At 40.4% G+C, this 24796-nt stretch overlaps 1 protein-coding gene across 1 annotated transcript in view; it reads right to left on the bottom strand.

The window, feature by feature from the left end:
- Positions 1-17124: 17124 nt before the first annotated feature.
- Positions 17125-24796, bottom strand: part of LOC128686404 (olfactory receptor 6C6) — an 18978-nt gene continuing 11306 nt past the window's right edge. Inside the window, exons 2-3 of the mRNA XM_053773309.2 lie at positions 18164-18361; positions 17125-17545 (exon numbers count right to left, since the gene is read on the bottom strand). Coding sequence (XP_053629284.1) covers positions 17492-17545; positions 18164-18361 — 252 coding nt within the window. The 3' untranslated portion in view covers positions 17125-17491. The remainder of the gene's footprint in view (positions 17546-18163; positions 18362-24796) is intronic.

Here is a 24796-nt window from a genome sequence, read left to right as displayed (position 1 = left end):
TAGCAAACCTCAGAACAGCATTCCGATATCTTAATAAGGAATCATTCAAGACCCTGTACACCGTGTATGTTAGGCCCATATTGGAGTATGCGGCACCAGTTTGGAACCCACACTTAGCCAAGCACGTGAAGAAACTAGAGAAAGTGCAAAGGTTTGCGACAAGGTTAGTTCCAGAGCTAAGGAGAATGTCCTATGAGGAGAAATTAAGGGAAATCAACCTGACGACACTGGAGGACAGGAGGGATCAGGGGGGACATGATAACGACATATAAAATACTGCGTGGAATAGACAAGGTGGACAAGGACAGGATGTTCCAGGGAGGGGACACAGAAACAAGAGGCCACAGTTGGAAGCTGAAGACACAGATGAATCACAGGGATGTTAGGAAGTATTTCTTCAGTCATAGAGTTGTCAGCAAGTGGAATAGCCTAGCAAGTGAAGTAGTGGAGGCAGGATCCATACATAGCTTTAAGCAGAGGTATGATAAAGCTCACGGCTCAGGGAGAGTGACCTAGTAGCGATCAGTGAAGAGGCGGGGCCAGGAGCTAAGACTCGACCCCTGCAACCACAAATAGGTGAGTACAAATAGGTGAGTACACAATAACAGCCTGATTGACCAGGCAAGCACCAGACAAGCTTGGGTCAGGGTCGGGCTGAGGAAGCAAGTAAACTCTATCTTACTATTTGTCGTTCATCCCCTTGTCCTGAGAAAAACGGGCACCCACTGTACGCACAAGAAATATCTAAGTCAGATAATTACTGTTTAAAGTTCAGTTACTAATCATCCTCTGTCTTAAGGACATTGAAATACTGTCTGTTATAGAGATGATGTGTTGTAGAGTTAAAAGGTGGCACCAGTAGCTGTTCTTTAACCCCTATAAAAGTAAGTGGGTGAGTACAAATGCACATACACCAGTTTAGAGGTGTAAAATCTTATTTTACAAACCCGTTGAAATTCCAAGATAAAGTAACAATATTTAGACAGGAGAGAGGGATATAAGTACACGCTGGAATATCAGGGAATGTACCCTGGTGGATCAGAGAGTACAGTCGAGAAAGGAGATAAAGGGTGATTGTCTGGGAAGGTTCATCAGAATATGGAAAGATAAGAAAAGGGATTCCACAAGGATTAGTATCCGGGCCTGTTCTGTTTCTGCTATATGTGCATGGCGTGCCAAAAGCTACTTTGCTAAATATGTAAGTCAAGCGAAGTGAATAAAATCCAGCGACGGCAGGGAAAGGCTGTATATGAATTTGGACAAATTGCAAGTGTGGACAGGTAAGTGGTTGCTTGAATTCATCCCCAGTAAATGTAAGATTATGATAATTTAGGAAGGGGGCACGAAGACTGGAAACTAAGTATACACAAAGGGGCTAAAGACCTCACTCAGACTATTTCACATTTTTCAGTTTTTGCTCTGTTGTGGACAGATGAAACTACTGGCTGGTGAAACATAACCACAGTAAAATTACCTAAGTGTTACACAAGTGTCTCTTATCATCTTGGAATCTTAATGCAGAGAATTCCACTATGCCTAACCTATTGGCAAGACGTATTTTCTCTAGCATATTGTGTCCAGTAACAACTCCGTGCACACTTTTGTCAAGACTTATGAAATGAACACCTCATGTCCAGGCTAAGGGACAAAGTACATCAAACGCATTCACATTTTCCTCTGTGTTTTCTCTGTATTGAACTGATAAAGCCATTAACATGAGAAAGGTTTCCACAATAACAATGCCTTTAGTGGTCTCTTCATAGTCATTAAGGTCCTTTATTGAACATATGTCAGGTGCATCTTGGTATATGCAGTATAAGCATGGAATCTACCTGACAAAACATAAGTGTCTGAAAAAAGGTGCAAGTTTATATATATATATATATATATATATATATATATATATATATATATATATATATTATTGTGACCACGAACGAGTGGTATTGATCAATAACAACACTGCGCTAGCCAAGGACTCGAACCCATGCTGCTTTGGCCTGCCTCATGGTGGGCGAAAACACATGACGTTCTAATCCACTGGACCATACGATCCTTATGAGCAGGGCATCCAGCGGAACTGGATGTTGTACTTGCTACCCAAGGAAACACGATGGTGTAGATGACTCTAGGCTAATTTCATTCTAGTCCCTGTTTGGTGTACTAGTACAACGAGCAGTATTTTATATTATTGTGACCACGAACGAGTGGTATTGATCGATAACAACACTGCACTAGCCAAGGACTCGAACCCATGCTGCTTTGGCCTGCCTAATGGTGGGCGAAAACACATGAGCTCTAATCCACTGGACCATACGATCCTTAAGAGTAGCGCATCCAGCGGAACCGGATGTTGTACTCGTTAGTCAAGGACACACGTTGGTGTGGATGACTCTAGGCTAATTTCATTCTAGTCCCATTCGAGTCCATAGCTAGTGCAGTGTTGTTATTGATATATATATATATATATATATATATATATATATATATATATATATATATATATATATATATATATATATATATATATATATATATATATATATAGTAGGTTGGTAGACAGCAACCGCCCAGGGAGGTACTACCGTCCTGCCAAGTGAGTGTAAAACGAAAGCCTGTAATTGTTTTACATGATGGTAGGATTGCTGGTGTCCTTTTTTCTGTCTCATGAACATGCAAAATTTCAGGTACGTCTTGCTACTTCTACTTACACTCAGGTCACACTACACATACATGTACAAGCGTATATATACATACCCCTCTGGGTTTTCTTCTATTTTCTTTCTAGTTTCTTGTTCTTGTTTATTTCCTCTTATCTCCACTAAAATGCTGGGAGCAAGGGGCTAGTAACCCCTTCTTCTGTATATATTACTAAATTTGAAAGGAGAAACTTTGGTTTTTTCTTGTGGGCCACCCCACCTCGGTGGGATATGGCCGGTGTGTTGAAAGAAAATATATATATAAAGTGGGAGTTGTCACAGCTGCTCTTTGCTGATGACACTGTGCTCTTGGGAGATTCTGAAGAGAAGTTGCAGAGATTGGTGGATGAATTTGGTAGGGTGTGCAAAAGAAGAAAATTAAAGGTGAATACAGGAAAGAGTAAGGTTATGAGGATAACAAAAAGATTAGGTGATAAAAGATTGGATATCAGATTGGAGGGAGAGAGTATGGAGGAGGTGAATGTATTCAGATTTTTGGGAGTGGACGTGTCAGCGGATGGGTCTATGAAAGATGAGGTGAATCATAGAATTGATGAGGGGAAAAGGGTGAGTGGTGCACTTAGGAGTCTGTGGAGACAAAGAACTTTGTCCTTGGAGGCAAAGAGGGGAATGTATGAGAGTTTAGTTTTACCAACGCTCTTATATGGGTGTGAAGCATGGGTGATGAATGTTGCAGCGAGGAGAAGGCTGGAGGCAGTGGAGAGGTCATGTCTGAGGGCAATGTGTGGTGTGAATATAATGCAGAGAATTCGTAGTTTGGAAGTTAGGAGGAGGTGCGGGATTACCAAAACTGTTGTCCAGAGGGCTGAGGAAGGGTTGTTGAGATGGTTCGGACATGTAGAGAGAATGGAGCGAAACAGAATGACTTCAAGAGTGTATCAGCCTGTAGTGGAAGGAAGGCGGGGTAGGGGTCGGCCTAGGAAAGGTTGGAGGGAAGGGGTAAAGGAGGTTTTGTGTGCGAGGGGCTTGGACTTCTAGCATGCATGCGTGAGCGTGTTTGATAGGAGTGAATGGAGACAAATGGTTTTTAATACTTGACGTGGTGTTGGAGTGTGAGCAAAGTAACATTTATGAAGGGGTTCAGGGAAACCGGCAGGCCGGACTTGAGTCCTGGAGATGGGAAGTACAGTGCCTGTACTCTGAAGGAGGGGTGTTAATGTTGCAGTTTAAAAACTGTAGTGTAAAGCACCCTTCTGGCAAGACAGTGATGGAGTGAATGATGGTGAAAGTTTTTCTTTTTCGGGCCACCCTGCCTTGGTGGGAACCGGCCAGTGTAATAATAATATATATATATATATATATATATATATATATATATATATATATATATATATATATATATATATATATATATATATATATATATATATATATATATATATATATATATATATGAGAGGGAGAGAAAGAGAGAGGAGGGAGGGACAGACAGAGACAGAGAAGAATTTTTAAACTAGGCAGGATATCCCGGCTGATAAACAACTGTATACCGTTGAGCACTAAAACTCCCATATTTAGATTAGCTGGAATTATATTACAAATATTATTTTATTTGTTATTTTAGTAGTATGGGAACGGATATTAACAACAGTAGCAATGATAACTAAAATGGAATTAGCGATAGTAGCAGCAGCAGCAGTAACAGTAACAGTAGCAGAAACAAGAGTAAATGTAGCATCACCCACACCACCACCTTAACCAAGACCACAAGGCTGCAAATTTTGAAACAACATCATAAGAATCAACAGTAACAGCTGCAGTTTCAGCACCATCACCCTTACCGACAGCTATAGCAAGAACAGCAGCGGTACCTCCTTAACTAGCACCAGCTGCAATAACTGCAGGAACAGCTGAAGAAGCGGCACGAGCAGCATCACAACCTCCATCAGCAGCAGCAGTAAAAACACAGTGATAGCAAACACAGACATTACCATATCAAGTTAAACTGTCTATACTACTTTACAATAACGCAAAATATGCGCCAATAAAGTGGGAGAAAGATGAGGAATAATGTGACACACAGCTCCCGGGCATATGACAGACGGACACTTCGCCGACGGACATTTACCAAATGGACATTTCACCGACAGACATTTCACCGAAGGTATATTTTACCGAACTGACATTATCCGAATGGACATATGAACCAACTGGTATTCATCACAGCATATTTCCTAAACATAAAAAGGAAAAAAAAATAACAAAATAAAAAAAAAAAAATAACCAAGTTAGTCTAATTATCCGTTCAGCCAAATGGTTATCGGAGCAGTGTCCGTTCGGCCAATTGTCCTTCGGTCAAATGTCTGTCGGCCAAGTGTTTGTCGAATATCTGTCCGGCCACAATGAAGGTTTATTGTAATACTTGTTTTAGTTATAAAATCGTTCAGGATTCGTGTACAGATTATGTACAATAAACCAACATGAGAGAGAAAATGCGCATACAGCAGTTACAAGGTTAAATACACAGGAGTTACAAGGTTAAACACACAGCAGTTACAAGGTTAAACACACAGCAGTTACAAGGTTAAACACACAGGAGTTACAAGGTTAAACACACAGGAGTTACAAGGTTAAACACACAGGAGTTACAAGGTTAAACATACAGCAGTTACAAGGTTAAACACACAACAGTTACAAGGTTAAACACACAGCAGTTACAAGGTTAAACACACAGCAGTTACAAGGTTAAACACACAGGAGTTACAAGGTTAAACACACAGCAGTTACAAGGTTAAACACACAGGAGTTACAAGGTTAAACACACAGCAGTTACAAGGTTAAACACACAGGAGTTACAAGGTTAAACACACAGGAGTTACAAGGTTAAACACACAGGAGTTACAAGGTTAAACATACAGCAGTTACAAGGTTAAACACACAACAGTTACAAGGTTAAACACACAGCAGTTACAAGGTTAAACACACAGCAGTTACAAGGTTAAACACACAGGAGTTACAAGGTTAAACACACAGGAGTTACAAGGTTAAACACACAGCAGTTACAAGGTTAAACACACAGGAGTTACAAGGTTAAACACACAGGAGTTACAAGGTTAAACACACAGGAGTTACAAGGTTAAACACACAGGAGTTACAAGGTTAAACACACAGCAGTTACAAGGTTAAACACACAGCAGTTACAAGGTTAAACACACAGGAGTTACAAGGTTAAACACACAGGAGTTACAAGGTTAAACACACAGGAGTTACAAGGTGACGCACACAGGAGTTACAAGGTGACGCACACAGGAGTTACAAGGTGACGCACACAGGAGTTACAAGGTGACGCACACAGGAGTTACAAGGTGACGCACACAGGAGTTACAAGGTGACGCACACAGGAGTTACAAGGTGACGCACGCAGGAGTTACAAGGTGACGCACACAGGAGTTACTAGGTGACGCACACAGGAGTTGCAAGGTGACGCACACAGGAGTTACAAGGTGACACACACAGGAGTTACAAGGTGACGTACACAGGAGTTACAAGGTGACGCACACAGGAGTTGCAAGGTGACACACACAGGAGTTACAAGGTGACGCACACAGGAGTTACAAGGTGATGCACACAGGAGTTACAAGGTGACGCACACAGGAGTTACAAGGTGATGCACACAGGAGTTACAAGGTGACACACACAGGAGTTACAAGGTGACGCACACAGGAGTTACAAGGTGACGCACACAGGAGTTACAAGGTGATGCACACAGGAGTTACAAGGTGACACACACAGGAGTTACAAGGTGACACACACAGGAGTTACAAGGTGACGTACACAGGAGTTACAAGGTGACACACACAGGAGTTACAAGGTGACACACACAGGAGTTGCAAGGTGACACACACAGGAGTTACAAGGTGACGCACACAGGAGTTACAAGGTGATGCACACAGGTGTTACAAGGTGATGCACACAGGAGTTACAAGGTGACACACACAGGAGTTACAAGGTGACACACACAGGAGTTACAAGGTGACACACACATGAGTTACAAGGTGACACACACAGGAGTTACAAGGTGACACACACAGGAGTTACAAGGTGACACACACAGGAGGGACAAGGTGACACACACAGGAGTTACAAGGTGACACACACAGGAGTTACAAGGCGACACACACAGGAGTTACAAGGTGACACACACAGGAGTTACAAGGTGACACACACAGGAGGGACAAGGTGACACACACAGGAGGGACAAGGTGACACACACAGGAGGGACAAGGTGACACACACAAGAGGGACAAGGTGACACACAAAAGAGGGACAAGGTGACACACGCAAGAGGGACAAGGTGACACACACAGGAGTTACAAGGTGACACACACAGGAGTTACAAGGTGACACACACAGGAGTTACAAGGTGGCACACACAGGAGGGACAAGGTGACACACACAAGAGGGACAAGGTGACACACACAAGAGAGACAAGGTGACACACACAGGAGTTACAAGGTGACACACACAGGATAGACAAGGTGACATACACAGGAGTTTCAAGGTTACACGCACAGGAGAGACAAGGTGACATACACAGGAATTACAAGTTGACACACACAAGAGGGACAAGGTGACACACACAAGAGGGACAAGGTGACACACACTGAAGGGACAAGGTGAGACACACTGAAGGGACAAGGTGACACACACAGAAGGGACAAGGTGACACACACAGAAGGGACAAGGTGACACACACAAGAGGGACAAGGTGACGCACACAGGAGTTACAAGGTGACACACACAAGAGGGACAAGGTGACACACTGAAGGGACAAGGTGACACACACAGAAGGGACAAGGTGACACACACAGAAGGGACAAGGTGACACACACTGAAGGGACAAGGTGACACACACAGAAGGGACAAAGTGACACACACAGGAGGGACAAGGTGACACACACCGAAGGGACAAGGTGACACACACATGAGGGACAAGGTGACACACACAGAAGGAACAAAGTGACACACACAGGAGGGACAAGGTGACACACACAGGAGGGACAAGGTGACACAAACAAGAGGGACATAGTGACACACACAAGAGCGACAAGGTGACTCACACAAGAGGGACAAGGTGACACACACAGGAGGAACAAGGTGACACAAACAAGAGGGACATAGTGACACACACAAGAGCGACAAGGTGACTCACACAAGAGGGACAAGGTGACACACACAGAAGGGACAAGGTGACACACACAATAGGGACAAGGTGAGACACACAAGAGGGACAGGGTGACACACATAAAAGGGACAAGGTGACACACACTAGAGGGACAAGGTGACACACACAAGAGGGACAAGGTGACACACACAAGAGGGACATGGTGACACACAAGAGGGACAAGGTGACACCCGTAAGAGGGACAAGGTGACGTATTATCTAGGATATTTCACCTGTCTTAATTATGAACTATAACGAGAGAGTACAAACGGTTCAATGTGTACAATAATTATTCTGTTTTTTTCATATTAAAAAAAAAAATACAACTCTGGCAACATTAGCTTCGTCTGTTTTCTAAAGATCATGTGGTCTACCAACGTGATTCCTGGATCTGTTATCTGCTTTTTCCGTCCTACGATCAGATTGGACTGAGTTTCGAATCCTTTTATTCTTTTCCGTTTATTTTTGTTTGCCGTGTGGAAGTTATCTAAAATTCATTACAAGCTACGAAATCATTATAGTAATGGGAGGGCGCTAAACCTCTAGGGTTTAAACAGCGCCTGAGGAGGGGTGGAGGGGAGGATGGAAAGTATTCAGGCTCAATTCGGGGAACTAGAGTATAGATCTAATTCCCTAGATCAAGAGCCCCTCACCAGCGTCAAGGAACCTCCCTTGAGGGGACAAGTTTCGAAAACAGTTTAGGGGTCCTTGATAACGGAAACTTAAATCCCAGGCATTAGTGTCTTAGTGCTTACGATATGGCTATTAGAAGTATTAGTAACATAATATGCTATATGGTTATGGTATAGCATGTCTTGTCGTTGGCTAGGCATAGATTATACTGCATTGCAACATTAACATTAATGAGCTCTAATTACATACAAATGCGAAAATAAGAATACAGAAACGTGATTAAATAAAGTACTAAATCTTTTAAGAGAGAGAGAGAGAGAGAGAGAGAGAGAGAGAGAGAGAGAGAGAGAGAGAGAGAGAGAACTCTTAGCAACAGATTCCGGTTAGTGGAAACAGGTGTGAAAATGATGTATACAAAAGTCGAGCAACGTTATGGGGCGTTTTAAAAGGATCTTTTGTTTATTCAGTGCACAGTCAGTATAATTGTGGACTGTTTTGTGTGAAGCCGCCGGATCGCTGCCCTTTATACTTACGTAATTTGTTGATTTAAGAATATCAATTTTTTTTTATTAAGCAAAACTTTATGCATCAGCGTAGTTGATAGTGCGGGATGACCTACTGCATTAGTGCCAGCGAAAGCAACTCATTATTGTCTTATAAATATACAAAAGGCGTCTAACCCCATGCCCTGACAAACAAAAACAAGTCAGCACTTGAAGTTCCTCTGAAAAACCGCAACCTCAGAGGTATAGTTTGTCTTCCAAATCAGATTTAAGAGCTAAGATTCTCCCCTATCATTACATTATTCTGAAAGTCTCCACATCTCCACATGGAATCGTTATTTGAGGCTGTAGTGAACGCAAGGCTTGTAAAAATAAGTACAGTTCTCAAGGATTTTAACATTTAGGGCACTGATTGATCAGTTCTCGAACACCCAGAAGTAGCAAGGATCTCTTGCCTTGTCAGACACAATGTATCAAAAGTCCAGAGGCCTGACTGATGAGCTGAAGGTACAGTCTATAAGGAAATACTACAGATCTCACTGGAGGAGCGAACTAAAAGACAGACACGATCATATCAGATAAGATATTCAAGAATACGGATACCTTGTACAAGCTAAGAGTAACGATGGTGGCTAATCCTATTCAAGGATGTAGCAAACGAATTATAGGATCCAATGACACTGATTACAGAGCTCAAGTAAAAGTTATGAGGCAAGCCCAGGAACTTGAGGTCACTTCTTGCAAGAAGTGCTGACTATGTATCTGACCCACATTTTGCTTTCTTCACCTTTTGTTTTCAGGTCCCTATAGGTTTACTCAAAATAAACCTAATAAGAATCATTACATTGTGCTCTACACTTTTTTATTTACCTCTCATTTTATCTTAGATATGCATTCCATTTTATATTTTAATGAATTGTTAATCATCTTTTAGCACTGAGCTCCTTTCTGATTGGATATCCTCTCCTATCCATATATTTGATTTTTATAGGATGTTAATATCTGTATCGAGCACATGAAGACTTACCAATGTATAGCTCTCTTAAAAAGTGATCAGAAGGAGCACATCAGAACAGCACCTTCTAGCCTTGCTTTGACGCAGCACTTATACAGATTTTTTAACACATGATCAAGGAGCATTTAGTAACTCATCATAGACAGGAAAACCTGATAACAAGTGACGCTGACGCCTACAGATATCATCGCCTCCGAGAGCACCTGACCCTGACATAGTTCTTCGCTTCACCACACACCTTTCCAATATATAATGACCTATCTTACTCGTTCTTCTATACTATATAAATCTCTACCCAGGCGAAATGTCGCCTATAAGTTTCTCAGTGCATCCAATGTCTTTTTATTATACTTGTCATTGAAACTTGTCATACAACAAAATACTGGGAGGCTCTATGTATCTTTTAAAAATGTGAATTTGCTACTAATGTATCTATTATATGTCGTTTTTAGCTTGATTTGAGGGAGGATAAACTTTTATAAATATTCCATTTAAAAATTAGAGATACCAGGAGAAAAGATAACTTCCTTTATCTGATACTTTTCTTGTGATGAAAATGATCAAGAAAAGATAAAAAGTTGTTTAAATCGCACAACTACTTTACATGAAATATATTGAAATTTACGCTGTTACAATAATTTTTTTTTTATTTTTAAAGCATGGCCATAGCTAAGATATACTAGCAACCACAGGACATATATATATATATATATATATATATATATATATATATATATATATATATATATATATATATATATATATATATATATATATATATATATATATATATATATATATATATATATATATATATATATATATATATATATATACATATATATATATATATATATATATATATATACATATATATATATATATATATATATATATATATATATATATATATATATATATATATATATATATATATATATATATATATATATATATATATATATATATATATATATATATATATATATATATATATATATATATATATATATATATATATATATATATATATATATATATATATATAGGTCGTGTCACATTTGTTCAATGTGGAAGTAGGTGGTGCCCAAGAATTAGGCAAGCGAAGAATTCCTAAGTATTAAGATCCCAAGAAGTTGCAGTGTCTGACAGATTTGTAGATGAATGGTTCACGACCTACTTCCACATTGAACAAATGTGACACGACCTATGACTGCTGCACCTCTCCTGCCATACGGTTTATAAGCTGCTTCTCCACTGATATGCCGTATTCTATTCAAGATTGATGGACTGAACACATCGACTCAAGGTTGAGGGACTGATTACCTCATTCTCCTCCTGTTGTTCAAGTTTCTCCTACGTACGGACTGATGAAGCCACTGTGTGGCGAAACGTTTCCACAATAAAGATCAACATTTAGAACTTTGCATTTGTCTATATTAAACTGCATCTGCCACTTCTCCGACCACTGCATCAGTCTATTCAAATCTTCCTGGAGTGCTCGAATGTCCTCGTCAGAATGAATTCGACGGCCTATTTTGGTGTCATCGGCAAACTTGCCGATGTCGCTCTTTATGCCCTCATCTATGTCGTTTATGTAGATTGTGAACAGCAGGGGGCCCAACACTGACCCCTGTGGAACACCGCTCGTGACACTTCCCCACTCTGATTTCTCCCCATTTATGCAAACTCTCTGCTGCCTATTTGTCAACCATGCCTCTATCCAGGAAAAAATTTCTCCTCCTATTCCATGTGCTTTAATTTTCCTCAATAGTCTCTGATGTGGGACCCTGTCAAAAGCCTTACTGAAGTCCATATACACAATATCATATTCATTACCATGATCTACCTCCTCAAATACCTTAGTGAAAAAAGTTAATAAATTCGTAAGGCAGGAACGCCCCTTTGTAAAACCATGCTGAGATTCGTTGATTAATTTATGCTTTTCAAGGTGGCTACGAACTGCCTCGGCAATTATTGATTCCATAAATTTTCCCACTATGGAGGTTAGGCTTATTGGTCTATAGTTCGAAGCTAAGGACCTGTCACCTGTTTTGAAAATAGGTATCACATTTGCCATTTTCCACTTATCTGGCACCATGCCAGTTTGTAGTGATATGTTGAAAAGATTAGCCAAAGGTGTGCTAAGCTCCTCTTTACATTCCTTTAGAACCCTTGCATACAGTTCATCAGGGCCTGGGGATTTGTTAGGTTTTAATTTATCTATTTGCCTAAGGACCATGTCACTTGTGACCCTAATAGTACACAGTTTATTTTCGTCCTGTTCTACATAATTTATCATTACTGGAATATCGCTGGTATCCTCCTGTGTAAAAACTGAGAGGAAGTATGTGTTAAAAATTCTACACATTTCCTTATCACTGTCAGTGAGCTGACCCGAGGAACTTTTGAGTGGGCCTATCTTGTCCCTGATCTTACTTCTGTATACCTGAAAGAATCCTTTTGGGTTAGTCTTCGATTCTCTTGCAACTTTAACCTCATAATCTCTTTTTGCTTTTCTAATTCCCTTTTTTATTTCTCTCTTTAACTGAATATATCGATTTCTCAATTGCCCCTCTCCTCTTTTGATTTGCCTATATATGCCTCTCTTTTGACCAATCAGATATTTTAATCTATTGTTCATCCATTTAGGATCATTTTTGTTTGATCTGATTTCCCTATTTGGAACATAATTTGACTGAGCAGCTAGAACTATGCCCTGGAAAGCATCATATCGGCAACCATCACCACCTACCTGACCCTTAGTCAGGTCATTCCAGTTCAGCCCACCTAAGTAATTTTTCAGTCCTATGAAATCAGCCAAGCGAAAGTCAGGGACGGAGACTTGATTGCCATTATTAGGGGAATTCCATGATATATTAAAACTGAGTGATTTGTGATCACTTTCCCCAAGCTCATCATTAACCTCAAGATTATTAATTAGTGTTTCCCTACTGGCAAGAACCAAGTCAAGGAGGTTATTTCCCCTAGTTGGCTCTGTCACAAACTGTTTTAAAAAACAATCCTGGATCGTATCAAGAAAGTCACCTGACTCTAAATTTCCTGTCAAATTGCTCCAGTCAATCTGTCTATAGTTGAAATCTCCCATTAGCACAACATTTTCGTATGTAGATGCCTTACGAATTTCGTCCCATAGAAGTTTACTGCACTCCCTATCAAGATTTGGGGCCCTGTAAATCACACCCAAAATTAGTTTTTCTCGGCCCTCGAGAAGCTGTAACCAAACAGATTCAGTGGCTGACGCTTCTAATTTAATATCTTGTCTAACACAACAATTTAAATTGTCTCTGACATACATCGCTACTCCACCACCTTTCCTGTTGACCCTGTCAGTGTGGAATAATTTATAGCCTTGTATGTGACATTCAGAGGGCATCTCTCTATCTTTCAGATTGAGCCAGGTCTCTGTTATAGCAATAATATCTATGTCTCCTGCACTTGCAATTAATCTTAGCTCATCTATCTTATTTCTTACACTCCTGCTATTAGTATAGTAAACTTTAAGGGAGCTAGTCCCTTGCTGCCCTCTGCTGTCCCCCTTTGTTTGCTGACCTGATCTATTGTCTTTATTTATAACTTCATGCTGAATGCCTTTTATACATTTACTGTTTCCAACCCAAGAGTTGCAACCTGCTTGTTTCCCACACACACCCATACCTCTATCTTCCATCAGTTTAAAATCATAGGCATTTCACCAATGGCCTTCTCAATCGAGTCTGCAAGTGCTACCACCCCAGCCCCAGAGAGATGTACCCCATCCCTTGCATACATATCATGTTTGCCATAAAAGTTGTTCCAGTTGTCAATGAATGGGATTGCAAGTTCCTTGCAGTATCTGTCTAGCCAGCAATTTACACCAATTGCCCTAGACAACCATTCATTTCCTACTCCCCTTCTAGGCAAGATGCTACATATGATTGGGATCCCTCCCTTAGACTTAATGAAATCTATAGCTGACCTGTACTTATCTAGCAGCTCTTCTCTCCTACCCTTCCCAATATCATTTCCACCAGCACTGAGACAGATAATGGGCTTGCTCCCATTACCTGACATGATATTATCCAGCCTGTTGACAATGTCCCCAACACCAGCTCCAGGGAAGCACACTCTATCTCTCATCTTCTTATTCCTATTACAAAAAGCACGGTCAATGTATCTTACCTGAGAGTCACCAACCACAAGAATGCGCTTACCTCCATTAGCAGGGGCAGTAGTACCCTTACCTTCACTGGCCACTGAAGTACATTCATCCTGAAGAACAGAGAAGCGATTTCCTACCTTCAGATCTTCACTCTTAACTTTCCTTACTCTGATGCGCCTTCCATTACTGTGAACTACTCGCCACTTGTAGCAGGTGCTGGGCTGCACCTCACTGCTGGTAGCCGTTGCTGCCTCCCCAACTACAGCCTCCTCACAGCGAGAGACAGACTGGACCTCGCTGCTAGAAGCCTCATTCCCCACAACTCCAGCCACCTCACACTCTCTCCCAGACCCATTGAGGTGGACCTTCAGCCTCCTAATCTCCTCCTGGAGAAGCAAGACCTCCTCCTTCAACTCTCCAACCTCAATTTTTAAAACACTGCAGAAGCAAGCCATGCTTTGTAACCGTCCACACTAATCCCCAAGGCAGCTCAGGGTCTGTGACCTCACGTGACGACTGACCACATGTGTCTAATTTATCAATATTTGTTTATGTTTGTACCTGCCCTCTGAACACCTTTGTCTCCAGACTGAACTTGATTCATTTTTTCTAGGTGAATATATTTCACGTCGAAATACGTGAAATATACGGGTGTTTTAAAAAGATGGATCCAATTTCACAGCACACACACACACACACACACACACACACACATTCTCGCAAGGAAACAAGAAAAAAACAAGTTTTGGCCCAGGGGTTTCATTTTTATTTCATCTTGGGTAATACAACCTCAGTGTACAAAGATTAGATTTTGTCGCCGAAGTGGCTAATTTATTATGCACAACATATACATCCTGCGGAAGGTAGCGCATGAGCATATTGCTATGCAAATGGCCTAGGAATTATGTCTCAAAAGGGTTTACAGGAGTACATCTGGATTTATATCTTCAGTTCAGTTTGCTGAAGACAGATTTTGGAAATTTACTTTATATATCTGGTATCTCATTTTAATTAATAAGATATCTTGACATATCACACAGGTTATTGTAATGTCAATCTCTATATTCCTCAATAAGTGGACAGTAAAACACATAGTGTTAAAGATAGCGATCATAGGGCATTTGCATTTGGTTCTATCATCATTTGTGTGTCTGCCATACAGACGGAAGAACTTGTAACCAAGCCTAAGCCTGGCTACTGCAACATCAGTCAGTCTATTTACATTGCAAGTTGTTCCATAAACGTACTTATCTACTACATTCACGTAATCATAACGGGTTATGGATATACTCAGGCTTCTAACCGCATTCCCATAACATTCAGTTTCATGATTTATTTCTCACCTAATATTATTCCTAACGCTAGACACAGATACACCAAAGTTATATTCTACATCTTTCTTCAGGGTACTTTTCTTGGCGAACGCATCAGCTTCATTATGGAGTAATCCAGTGTGCGATGGAATCCATAACAATTGTAAGTTAATACCTTTTACCCCCGGATTGAGTATCTATATCTGGCTTCTCCGTCTCACTCTCCATTACTCCTATCGCATGCACTGAGACGCAAGGGGCTGAGGTTATGCAGTAACGAGATATCTCTGTCGGAGGACACAGCGAACGGAATACATCTAGTCTTTGGAAGTGGATGCGTTGGGAGAAAGGTCAATTAAAAATTAATGTGACTCACAAAACAAATGAAAAAAGTCGTGGGAACGATCAGAAATCTGAGGACAGAAGTTACCATTGAATTCAAAATTGGGAATGTATCACTGTAACGTTGTACCTATGATTTTTATAAAGGTGAGGCATTGTGTGAATGTTGCTACGAGAAGACTGATGGAAAAGTGCCACAAATCAATGCACTGTCTGATTATATACATATATACAACTACGAAAGATTGAATTCAAAGAGTTGGCGAGAGGATAAAGTGGTATAATCAAGTTAACTGGTGGAATAAAATAGGCTGATTAAGAAAGTGCATAAGTTAGGGGTGGTTGTAAGATCTTCTCTGTAACGTTAGAGAAGAGATAGATGTTGTGTGAACAGGAGTTAAGAACTCAAACATCCATCCAGTAACATAATGAGTGCAGACTTTTTTTTTTTTTTTTAAGTGCCTTTGAAATGTAAACATGGTAATATAAATGAAAAGTGCCACGAAAAACCAGCTAGCCCGTCATAAGTTTTGGGTATATGAAATACATTAATCTTAGGGATAATTTATATATGTACGTATATATATATATATGCAAGGAATTCGCAAGAGCAGGCGAAATATACACAAACACTGATCTCTGGCTGAAGGAGACTCGAACCTACGAACCTTGGAACAAGGTACGCAGTGCTTTACCAATCTACCCACACTGGACCAATGCCTTGAAGTCCAGCTTGCGCTAGACTTTGATCCAAGGCAGACAGCTTTCAGAGAGAAGGCTTACAGCTTTTCATCTCATCCCCTGCATGCATCAGCCTTACTAGAGATATTAACAATGCAAGGAATTCGCAAGAGCAGGTGAAATATACACAAACATATATATATATATATATATATATATATATATATATATATATATATATATATATATATATATATATATATATATATATATATATATATATATATATATATATATATATATATATATATGCAAAACAACCACTCTGAAAGAATAGAGAAATTCCAAGCTCTTTCGTGACTACTCACATTATCAAGGAACTATCATAGTTCCTTGATAATGTGAGTAGTCACGAAAGCGCTTGGAATTTCTCTATTCTTTCAAAGTGGTTGTTTTGCATATTTTGAAATCACCTGTTTACTGTGATCTTATTTCATATATATATATATATATATATATATATATATATATATATATATATATATATATATATATATATATATATATATATATATATATATATATATATATATATAAAAGAATTCGATTTACCAAGTAATTTATAATTTCGTTTGTATTTTTCACAGTTAGTATTCCATTTTAAATCACCATTTTTGCACCAAAACATGACCTACTCATGCAATTTCAATTATAGGAAACTTTAATCGACTTCTTAATCTTGATATTCAGCCATTATTTACTTAACATATTTTTTTTCAACTTCTTTGCTTAACAGAGTTAGAAAAAGAAAAAAAATATCTCACTCTTTACAACTGTTGAGGCATATAACTGACAACAGCACATCTACTTAAAAGAAACACGAGCGTACTGGTGCATGGGTTTGGAATGAATATTCCGTGTAAATCATCTGGAGCTGAGCACCGGGTCTCCGAGGCAGCTACAAACCTCCAACTGTTGAATCATGGGCGAAACTCATTTCAGTTGGTGACATCTGTAGAGAGATAATAAAAATGCATCAGAGTTTATTTTAAAAGATTCTGAAACTATGAAGGGAGAAACAATGCGCTTAGTGCAATTTATTAAATAACTTACAATTTGAGTACTATATGATGATAAGCGCTTGCTTGTATTCAAGCCCCGTCCATCTTTCTGTTTAAAAGTCTGGGAAGCATAGGAAGTTTAACTAACATTTTGTTGTTTTTTCCCGCAGTTACCGGAGTTACTGCATCGTGTTCATGTGAATCTTGCATCGCTAATAGTGGACATGTTGAAGATATTTATTAAAATTACTATACACGTTGACTATCGTCATTCATCCTTCCACCCTCCCTCCTCATTCATTTTCCTCCTTATCACACATTTTTTGCTATTCTCTCTCATCCATCTTTTCTTTCCACCATTCATTCATTTTTCTCACACATCTTCATTATCCTTTATCCTTTCTCTTCCATCTTTCCTTCTCCTACACTCCCATCCTTTTTCTCACGTCTTCCCCGAATCCCTCACACATCCTTGTCCTCCTATTCCATCTTTTTTTTTTGGCACAGCCACACAGTCATCCTCTTCTTTCCTCCTCTACCCCCATCTACCCTTCCCTCACATATCTCACCTGCTGTAAGCTGTCGGTGGCACAAGTTACTTTTCGCCATAAATGAAGGCCCAAGGCCTTGAGTGAGGCGAAGAAAGAGATGCTGGCGAGGGAGTACATGGGCAGGAAGAGAAGGAGATGGAGACGGTGTACCAGGTGGCTGCCCAGTACCATCCATTTCGCCACCGGCAGTATCCTCGAGAACAGCGGGATTAATGTCTGTAATGAAACACATTCGTCATACACTGGTACTTAAGTACTCATCATAATCTTTTATAATCTAGTTTGTGAGGACAGAAGCAGGGATCATACGCTCTTCTTCCTCTGCAATCTTCATGCCAGTTCGTAAACTATAGTCAGAAAATCACATAAAACACTGCGAACATTAGAATGGGAATGTGTGAAAATTATAATAGTCACCGACAAGCTGCCATCGTTGAAAGGTAGTCCAAAATGTGTCAGCTATGGTAAAAAAATTCTGTAAAATTTCTTAATAGATCAGAGGAAAGTATAAAATTAAAACAGCATCTACATATTCATTAGACTTTTTTAACAAAACAGTTCTTGAATAACGTCCATTTAAATGAGAGGTTTCTTTCTTAAAGGAATACCAAAAAAACATCGGTAAGTCTGATAATTCCGATGGATCGTATCAAGATGTTAAACGATGTTTTAGGTGGTAAGTAATTTACACCACATTATATTATGTAAACATTTACCATCTGCACAAATTTCTATGCATATAAAGTGGACATATTAATATTTTTTTTAAGCCAGTCTGCAATAATTATATACAAATTACAATGTTATTTTCACGTAGCCTCAAACCTTCATTATCCTTGAAGTACTATGACCATAGTATCCCTCAGAACTCCCATCTGTTACTTTAAGTAACAGTAACTCCGTTACTGTTACTTTAAGTAACAGTAACTCCTTTACTGATACTTAAAGTAACAGATTACTGTTCCTTAAAATCAAGGATATATATTTTTTCGTAATGCTCAGATAGTTTGTCGCTGATTTATGGCAAAAACAAATTTTTATTCGGCTTATTCTGCGAAGTGAACCCTTGGCAAATAAGCCAAACTGAACGATTCGGCTTATTAGGTACAACAAGAAGTATAAGGAACAGAAGTCCAATAGTTATACTGCAGCTCAACACATCATTAGTAAGGCCACACTTGGATTATGCAGCTCAATTCTGGTCTCCGCACTACAGAATGGATACTTATTTGTTAGAGAGCATTCAAAGAAGAATGACAAAATTAATCCATTTTATAAGGAGTCTTCCATACGAGGAGAAATTGCAATCCTTTAACCTACATTCTACTGTGAGACGTTTACCTGGAGTTTACCTGGAGAGAGTTCCGGGGGTCAACGCCCCCGCGGCCCGGTCTGTGACCAGGCCTCCTGGTGGATCAGAGCCTGATCAACCAGGCTGTTGCTGCTGGCTGCACGCAAACCAACGTACGAGCCACAGCCCGGCTGGTCAGGAACCGACTTTAGGTGCTTGTCCAGTGCCAGCTTGAAGACTGCCAGGGGTCTGTTGGTAATCCCCCTTATGTATGCTGGGAGGCAGTTGAACAGTCTCGGGCCCCTGACACTTATTGTATGGTCTCTTAACGTGCTAGTGACACCCCCTGCTTTTCATTGGGGGGATGTTGCATCGTCTGCCAAGTCTTTTGCTTTCGTAGTGAGTGATTTTCGTGTGCAAGTTCGGTACTAGTCCCTCTAGGATTTTCCAGGTGTATATAATAATGTATCTCTCCCTCCTGCGTTCCAGGGAATACAGGTTTAGGAACGTCAAGCGCTCCCAGTAATTGAGGTGTTTTATCTCCGTTATGCGCGCTGTGAAGGTTCTCTGTACATTTTCTAGGTCAGCAATTTCACCTGCCTTGAAAGGTGCTGTTAGTGTTCAGCAATATTCCAGCCTAGATAGAACAAGTGACCTGAAGAGTGTCATCATGGGCTTGGCCTCCCTAGTTTTGAAGGTTCTCATTATCCATCCTGTCATTTTTCTAGCAGATGCGATTGATACAATGTTATGGTCCTTGAAGGTGAGATCCTCCGACATGATTACTCCCAGGTCTTTGACGTTGGTGTTTCGCTCTATTTTGTGGCCAGAATTTGTTTTGTACTCTGATGAAGATTTAATTTCCTCGTGTTTACCATATCTGAGTAATTGAAATTTCTCATCGTTGAACTTCATATTGTTTTCTGCGTGAAAGATTTGGTTGATGTCTGGAGCCTCAGTGAATGGAAGACACTGTTAGATTCTCTGCAAAGGAAGACACGGTGCTGACATCCTTGTCTATGTCTATATGAGGATGAGGAACTCTCTGTGTTCTGTTAGTGAGGAAATTATAGATCCATCGACCGACTTTTCCTGTTATTCCTTTAGCACGCATTTTGTGCGCTATTACGCCATGGTCACACTTGTCGAAGGCTTTTGCAAAGTCTGTATATATTACATCTGCATTCTTTTTGTCTTCTAGTGCATTTAGGACCTTGTCGTAGTGATCCAATAATTGAGACAGACAGGAGCGACCTGTTCTAAACCCATGTTGCCCTAGGTTGTGTAACTGATGGGTTTCTAGATGGGTGGTGATCTTGCTTCTTAGGACCATTTCAAAGATTTTTATGATATGGGATGTTAGTGCTATTGGTCTGTAGTTCTTTGCTGTTGCTTTACTGCCCCCTTTGTGGGGTGGGGCTATGTCTGTTGTTTTTAGTAACTGTGGGACGACCCCCGTGTCCATGCTCCCTCTCCATAGGATGGAAAAGGCTCGTGATAGGGGCTTCTTGCAGTTCTTGATGAACACGGAGTTCCATGAGTCTGGTCCTGGGGCAGAGTGCATGGGCATGTCATTTATCGCCTGTTCGAAGTCATTTGGCGTCAGGATAACATCGGATAGGCTTGTGTTAATCATATTTTGTGGCTCTCTCATAAAAAATTCATTTTGATCTTCGACTCTCAGTCTGGTTAGCGGCTTGCTAAAAACTGAGTCATATTGGGACTTGAGTAGCTCACTCATTTCCTTGCTGTCATCTGTATAGGACCCATCTTGTTTAAGTAGGGGCCCAATACTGGATGTTGTTCTCGACTTTGATTTGGCATAGGAGAAGAAATACTTTGGGTTTCTTTCGATTTCATTTATGGCTTTTAGTTCTTCCCGCGATTCCTGACTCCTATAAGATTCCTTTAGCTTAAGTTCGATGCTTGCTATTTCTCTGACCAGTGTCTCCCTACGCATTCCAGATAGATTGACCTCTTTTAGCCGCTCTGTTATTCTTTTCCGTCGCCTGTAAAGGGAGCGCCTGTCTCTTTCTATTTTACATCTACTCTTTTTTCTTAGAGGAATAAGTCTTGTGCATACACCGAGTGCCACCAAGTTAATCTGTTCTAGGCATAAGTTGGGGTCTGTGTTGCTTAGTATATCTTCCCAGCTTATATCGGTTAGGACTTGGTTTACTTGGTCCCACTTTATGTTTTTGTTATTGAAGTTGAATTTGGTGAATGCTCCCTCGTGACTAGTCTCATTATGTCGGTCTGGGGCTCCACGCACACATGGGAAGACATGACTGAAGACATGAGGGAAGACATGACTGAAGACATGAGGGAAGACATGACTGAAGTGTGTAAGTAAAAGATGGATATAAATAAGAGAAATAAATAATGTTCCATGGATATCTCTTCAGGAAAGTACTCGAAATAATGAATTCAAATTGGATAAATTTAGATTTAGAAAGGAAAGTACTGATTTGAAAACAGAGTAGTCGATGAGTAGAACAGTTTACCTAGTAGCGTCATTGAAACTAAAAGCTTGGGTAGCATCAAATTTAGGTTAGATAAATACATGAGTGAGTGGGATTGGATTTGAGTTGGACTTGCATTTGAATTAATAGGGTTATCAAAACTTATTTCTTGTGTGACAATGATAATGGGTTGGGCGAATATTTTTTAGTGGGTTTGGGTTTGACAAGGACATATCAAGTATGGGCCAGTAGGTCTGTTGCAGTGTTCCTCCTTTCTTATGTTCTTATATATATATATATTGGTAGAATTACCGACAATATGTAAAGTAAATGTGACATTTTATAGTGGCAACGTTTCGCTCTCCAGGAGCTTCGTCAAGCCTTTACAAACAATACATGAACACAGAGAGTATATATAGGCTCAGAGTGAGGTGTAATATTAGTAGTAGTAGTAGAAGTAGTAGTAGTAGTAGTAGTAGTAGTAGTAGTAGTAGTAGTGGTACTACTACTACTACTACCACTACTACTACAACTTATACCACTACTATTACTACTACTACCACTAATATTACACCTCACTCTGAGCCTATATATACTCTCTGTGTCCATGTATTGTTTGTAACGGCTTGACGAAGCTCATGGAGAGCGAAACGTTGCTACTATAAAATGTCACATTGGTTGCACTTGTGTCCTTTTACTTTACATGTTCTTATACACGTACTCTCTGTCTTACACACACACACATGGACTCCCCCCCCCTCTCTCTCTCTCTCTCTCTCTCACACACGCACACACACAAAGTCATGAAGATCGGGAAAAGGCAAAGAAGACCGCAGACGGAGTATAGGCTAGGTGGCCAAAGACTGCAAACCTCACTCAAGGAGGATAACTTCTGCAGCATATGGGCGCCTGGCAAACTGAGAACAACGTTCCGATACCTTAGCAAGGAATCGTTCAAGACACTGTACACTGTACGTCAGGCCCATACTGGAGTATGCAGCACCTGTTTGGAACCCACACTTGATCAAGCACGTCAAGAAAATAGAGAAAATGCAAAGGTTTGTGACAAGGTTAGTTCCAGAGCTAAGGGGAATGTCCTATGAAGAAAGGTAAAGGAAAATCGGTCTGACGACACTGGAGGACAGGAGAGTTAGGGGAGACATGATAACGACATACAAAATACTGCGTGGAATATACAAGGTGTACAGAAACAGGATGTTTCATCACAACTGGAGCAGATTAGTCAAAGGGATATTAGAGTATTTCTTCATTCATAGAGTTGTCAGGAAGTGGAATAGACCTGGTAGCGCTCAGTGAAGATGGCATGGCCAGGAGCTGAGTCTCAGAGGAGCTGAGTCCCCCCTGCAACCACAATTAGGTGAGTACAATTAGGTGAGTATACACACACAGCATGCAAGCACATGAAGAAGTTAGAAAAAAGTGCAAAGGCTTGCAACAAGACTAGTCCCTGAGCTAAGGGCAATGTCCTACGAAGAAAGAGTAAGAAAAATCGGCCGGACGACACTGGAAGACATGAGAGTTAGGGGAGACATGACAAAGACTTACAAAATACTGCCAGAAATTAACAAGGTGGACAAAGACAGGATGTTCCAGAGATGGGACACAGAAACAAGGGGTCACAACTGGAAGTTGAAGACTCAGATGAGTCAAAGGGATGTTAGGAAAGTATTTCTTCATTCATAGAGTTGTCAGAAAGTTTAATAGTCTGGAAAGTCACGTAGTGGAGGCAGGTACCGTACATTGCTTTAAGAAGAGGTATGATAAAGCTCATGGAGCAGGGAGAGAGTGGACCTAGTAGCGACCAGTGAAGAGGCAGGGCCAGAAGCTATGACTAGACCCCTACAACCACAATACAATTAGGTGAGTACAGCCAGGAGCAACCACAAACAGGTGAGTACACACACAGGCAGAATTAAACTACAGAACAGTGTCACTGATATGTACAGTGTGAAAAGTCACGGAGAAGCTTATCAGGAGAAAAGTGTTGGAGCATCAAGAAAGAAATAAGCTCATATACTGACAACCAGTGCGGCTATAATATGGAAAATCCGGTGTGGAAACCTACTGGATTTCTACGAAAAGGTAACAGAAGTAAGACAGGAGAGAGAGGGATGGGCAGATTTCATTTTCTAAGACTGTAGGAAGGCTTTTGAGAGTACTACACAAGAACTAGTACAAAAGCTAGAGGAGCAGGCAGGAATAACAGGAAGAGCACTGCAATGAATCAAGGAATTCCCTACAGGAAGGAAACAGCGACTGACGAGGTGTCGGAGTGGGCGCAAAGGTCAGTCCTAGGGCCTAGTGAATGACATGACAGAATGGATATAGTCAGATGAGTTCCTGTTCGCAGACGACGTAAAACTAATGACGAAAATGCAAGCGGACCAGGATCAGAAAAGACTACAAGGGAATCGGAACAGGTTATAAGCATGGCTCAACAAATGGCTCCAGGAGTTTGACCCCACCAAGTCCAAGTCCAAGTCCTAAGCCCATCCTCTGAAGTGCATTAAACCAAATAACTCCTGCAGCATAATGGATGCAAATCAAACCTAAAAATAGTGTTTCGACTTGTAAGTAAGGATTCATTCAAGACACTGTACACCATGTACGTCAGATCCATATTGGGGTACGCAGCACCAGTATGGAACCCACACCTGATCAAACATGTCAAGAAATTGGAGAAAGTACAAAAAGTTGAGGTGAGGTTAAAGGACAAAGGAGAACAGGAGGGATAGGGGGAATTATGATAACAACGTATAAAATACTGAGAGGAGCTGACTAGGTAGAGAGAGCCAGATGTTTCCGAGATGGGATACAGGAATAAGGAGATACATTTGGAAGTTAAAAACTCAAATGAGTCGGTGCCAGATTAGCAGG

The sequence above is a fragment of the Cherax quadricarinatus genome, chromosome 17 (genome assembly GCF_038502225.1).
Source record: "Cherax quadricarinatus isolate ZL_2023a chromosome 17, ASM3850222v1, whole genome shotgun sequence".
NCBI classification, from domain to species: Eukaryota; Metazoa; Arthropoda; class Malacostraca; order Decapoda; family Parastacidae; genus Cherax; species Cherax quadricarinatus.
This window is presented reverse-complemented; position numbering and strand designations above follow the sequence as displayed.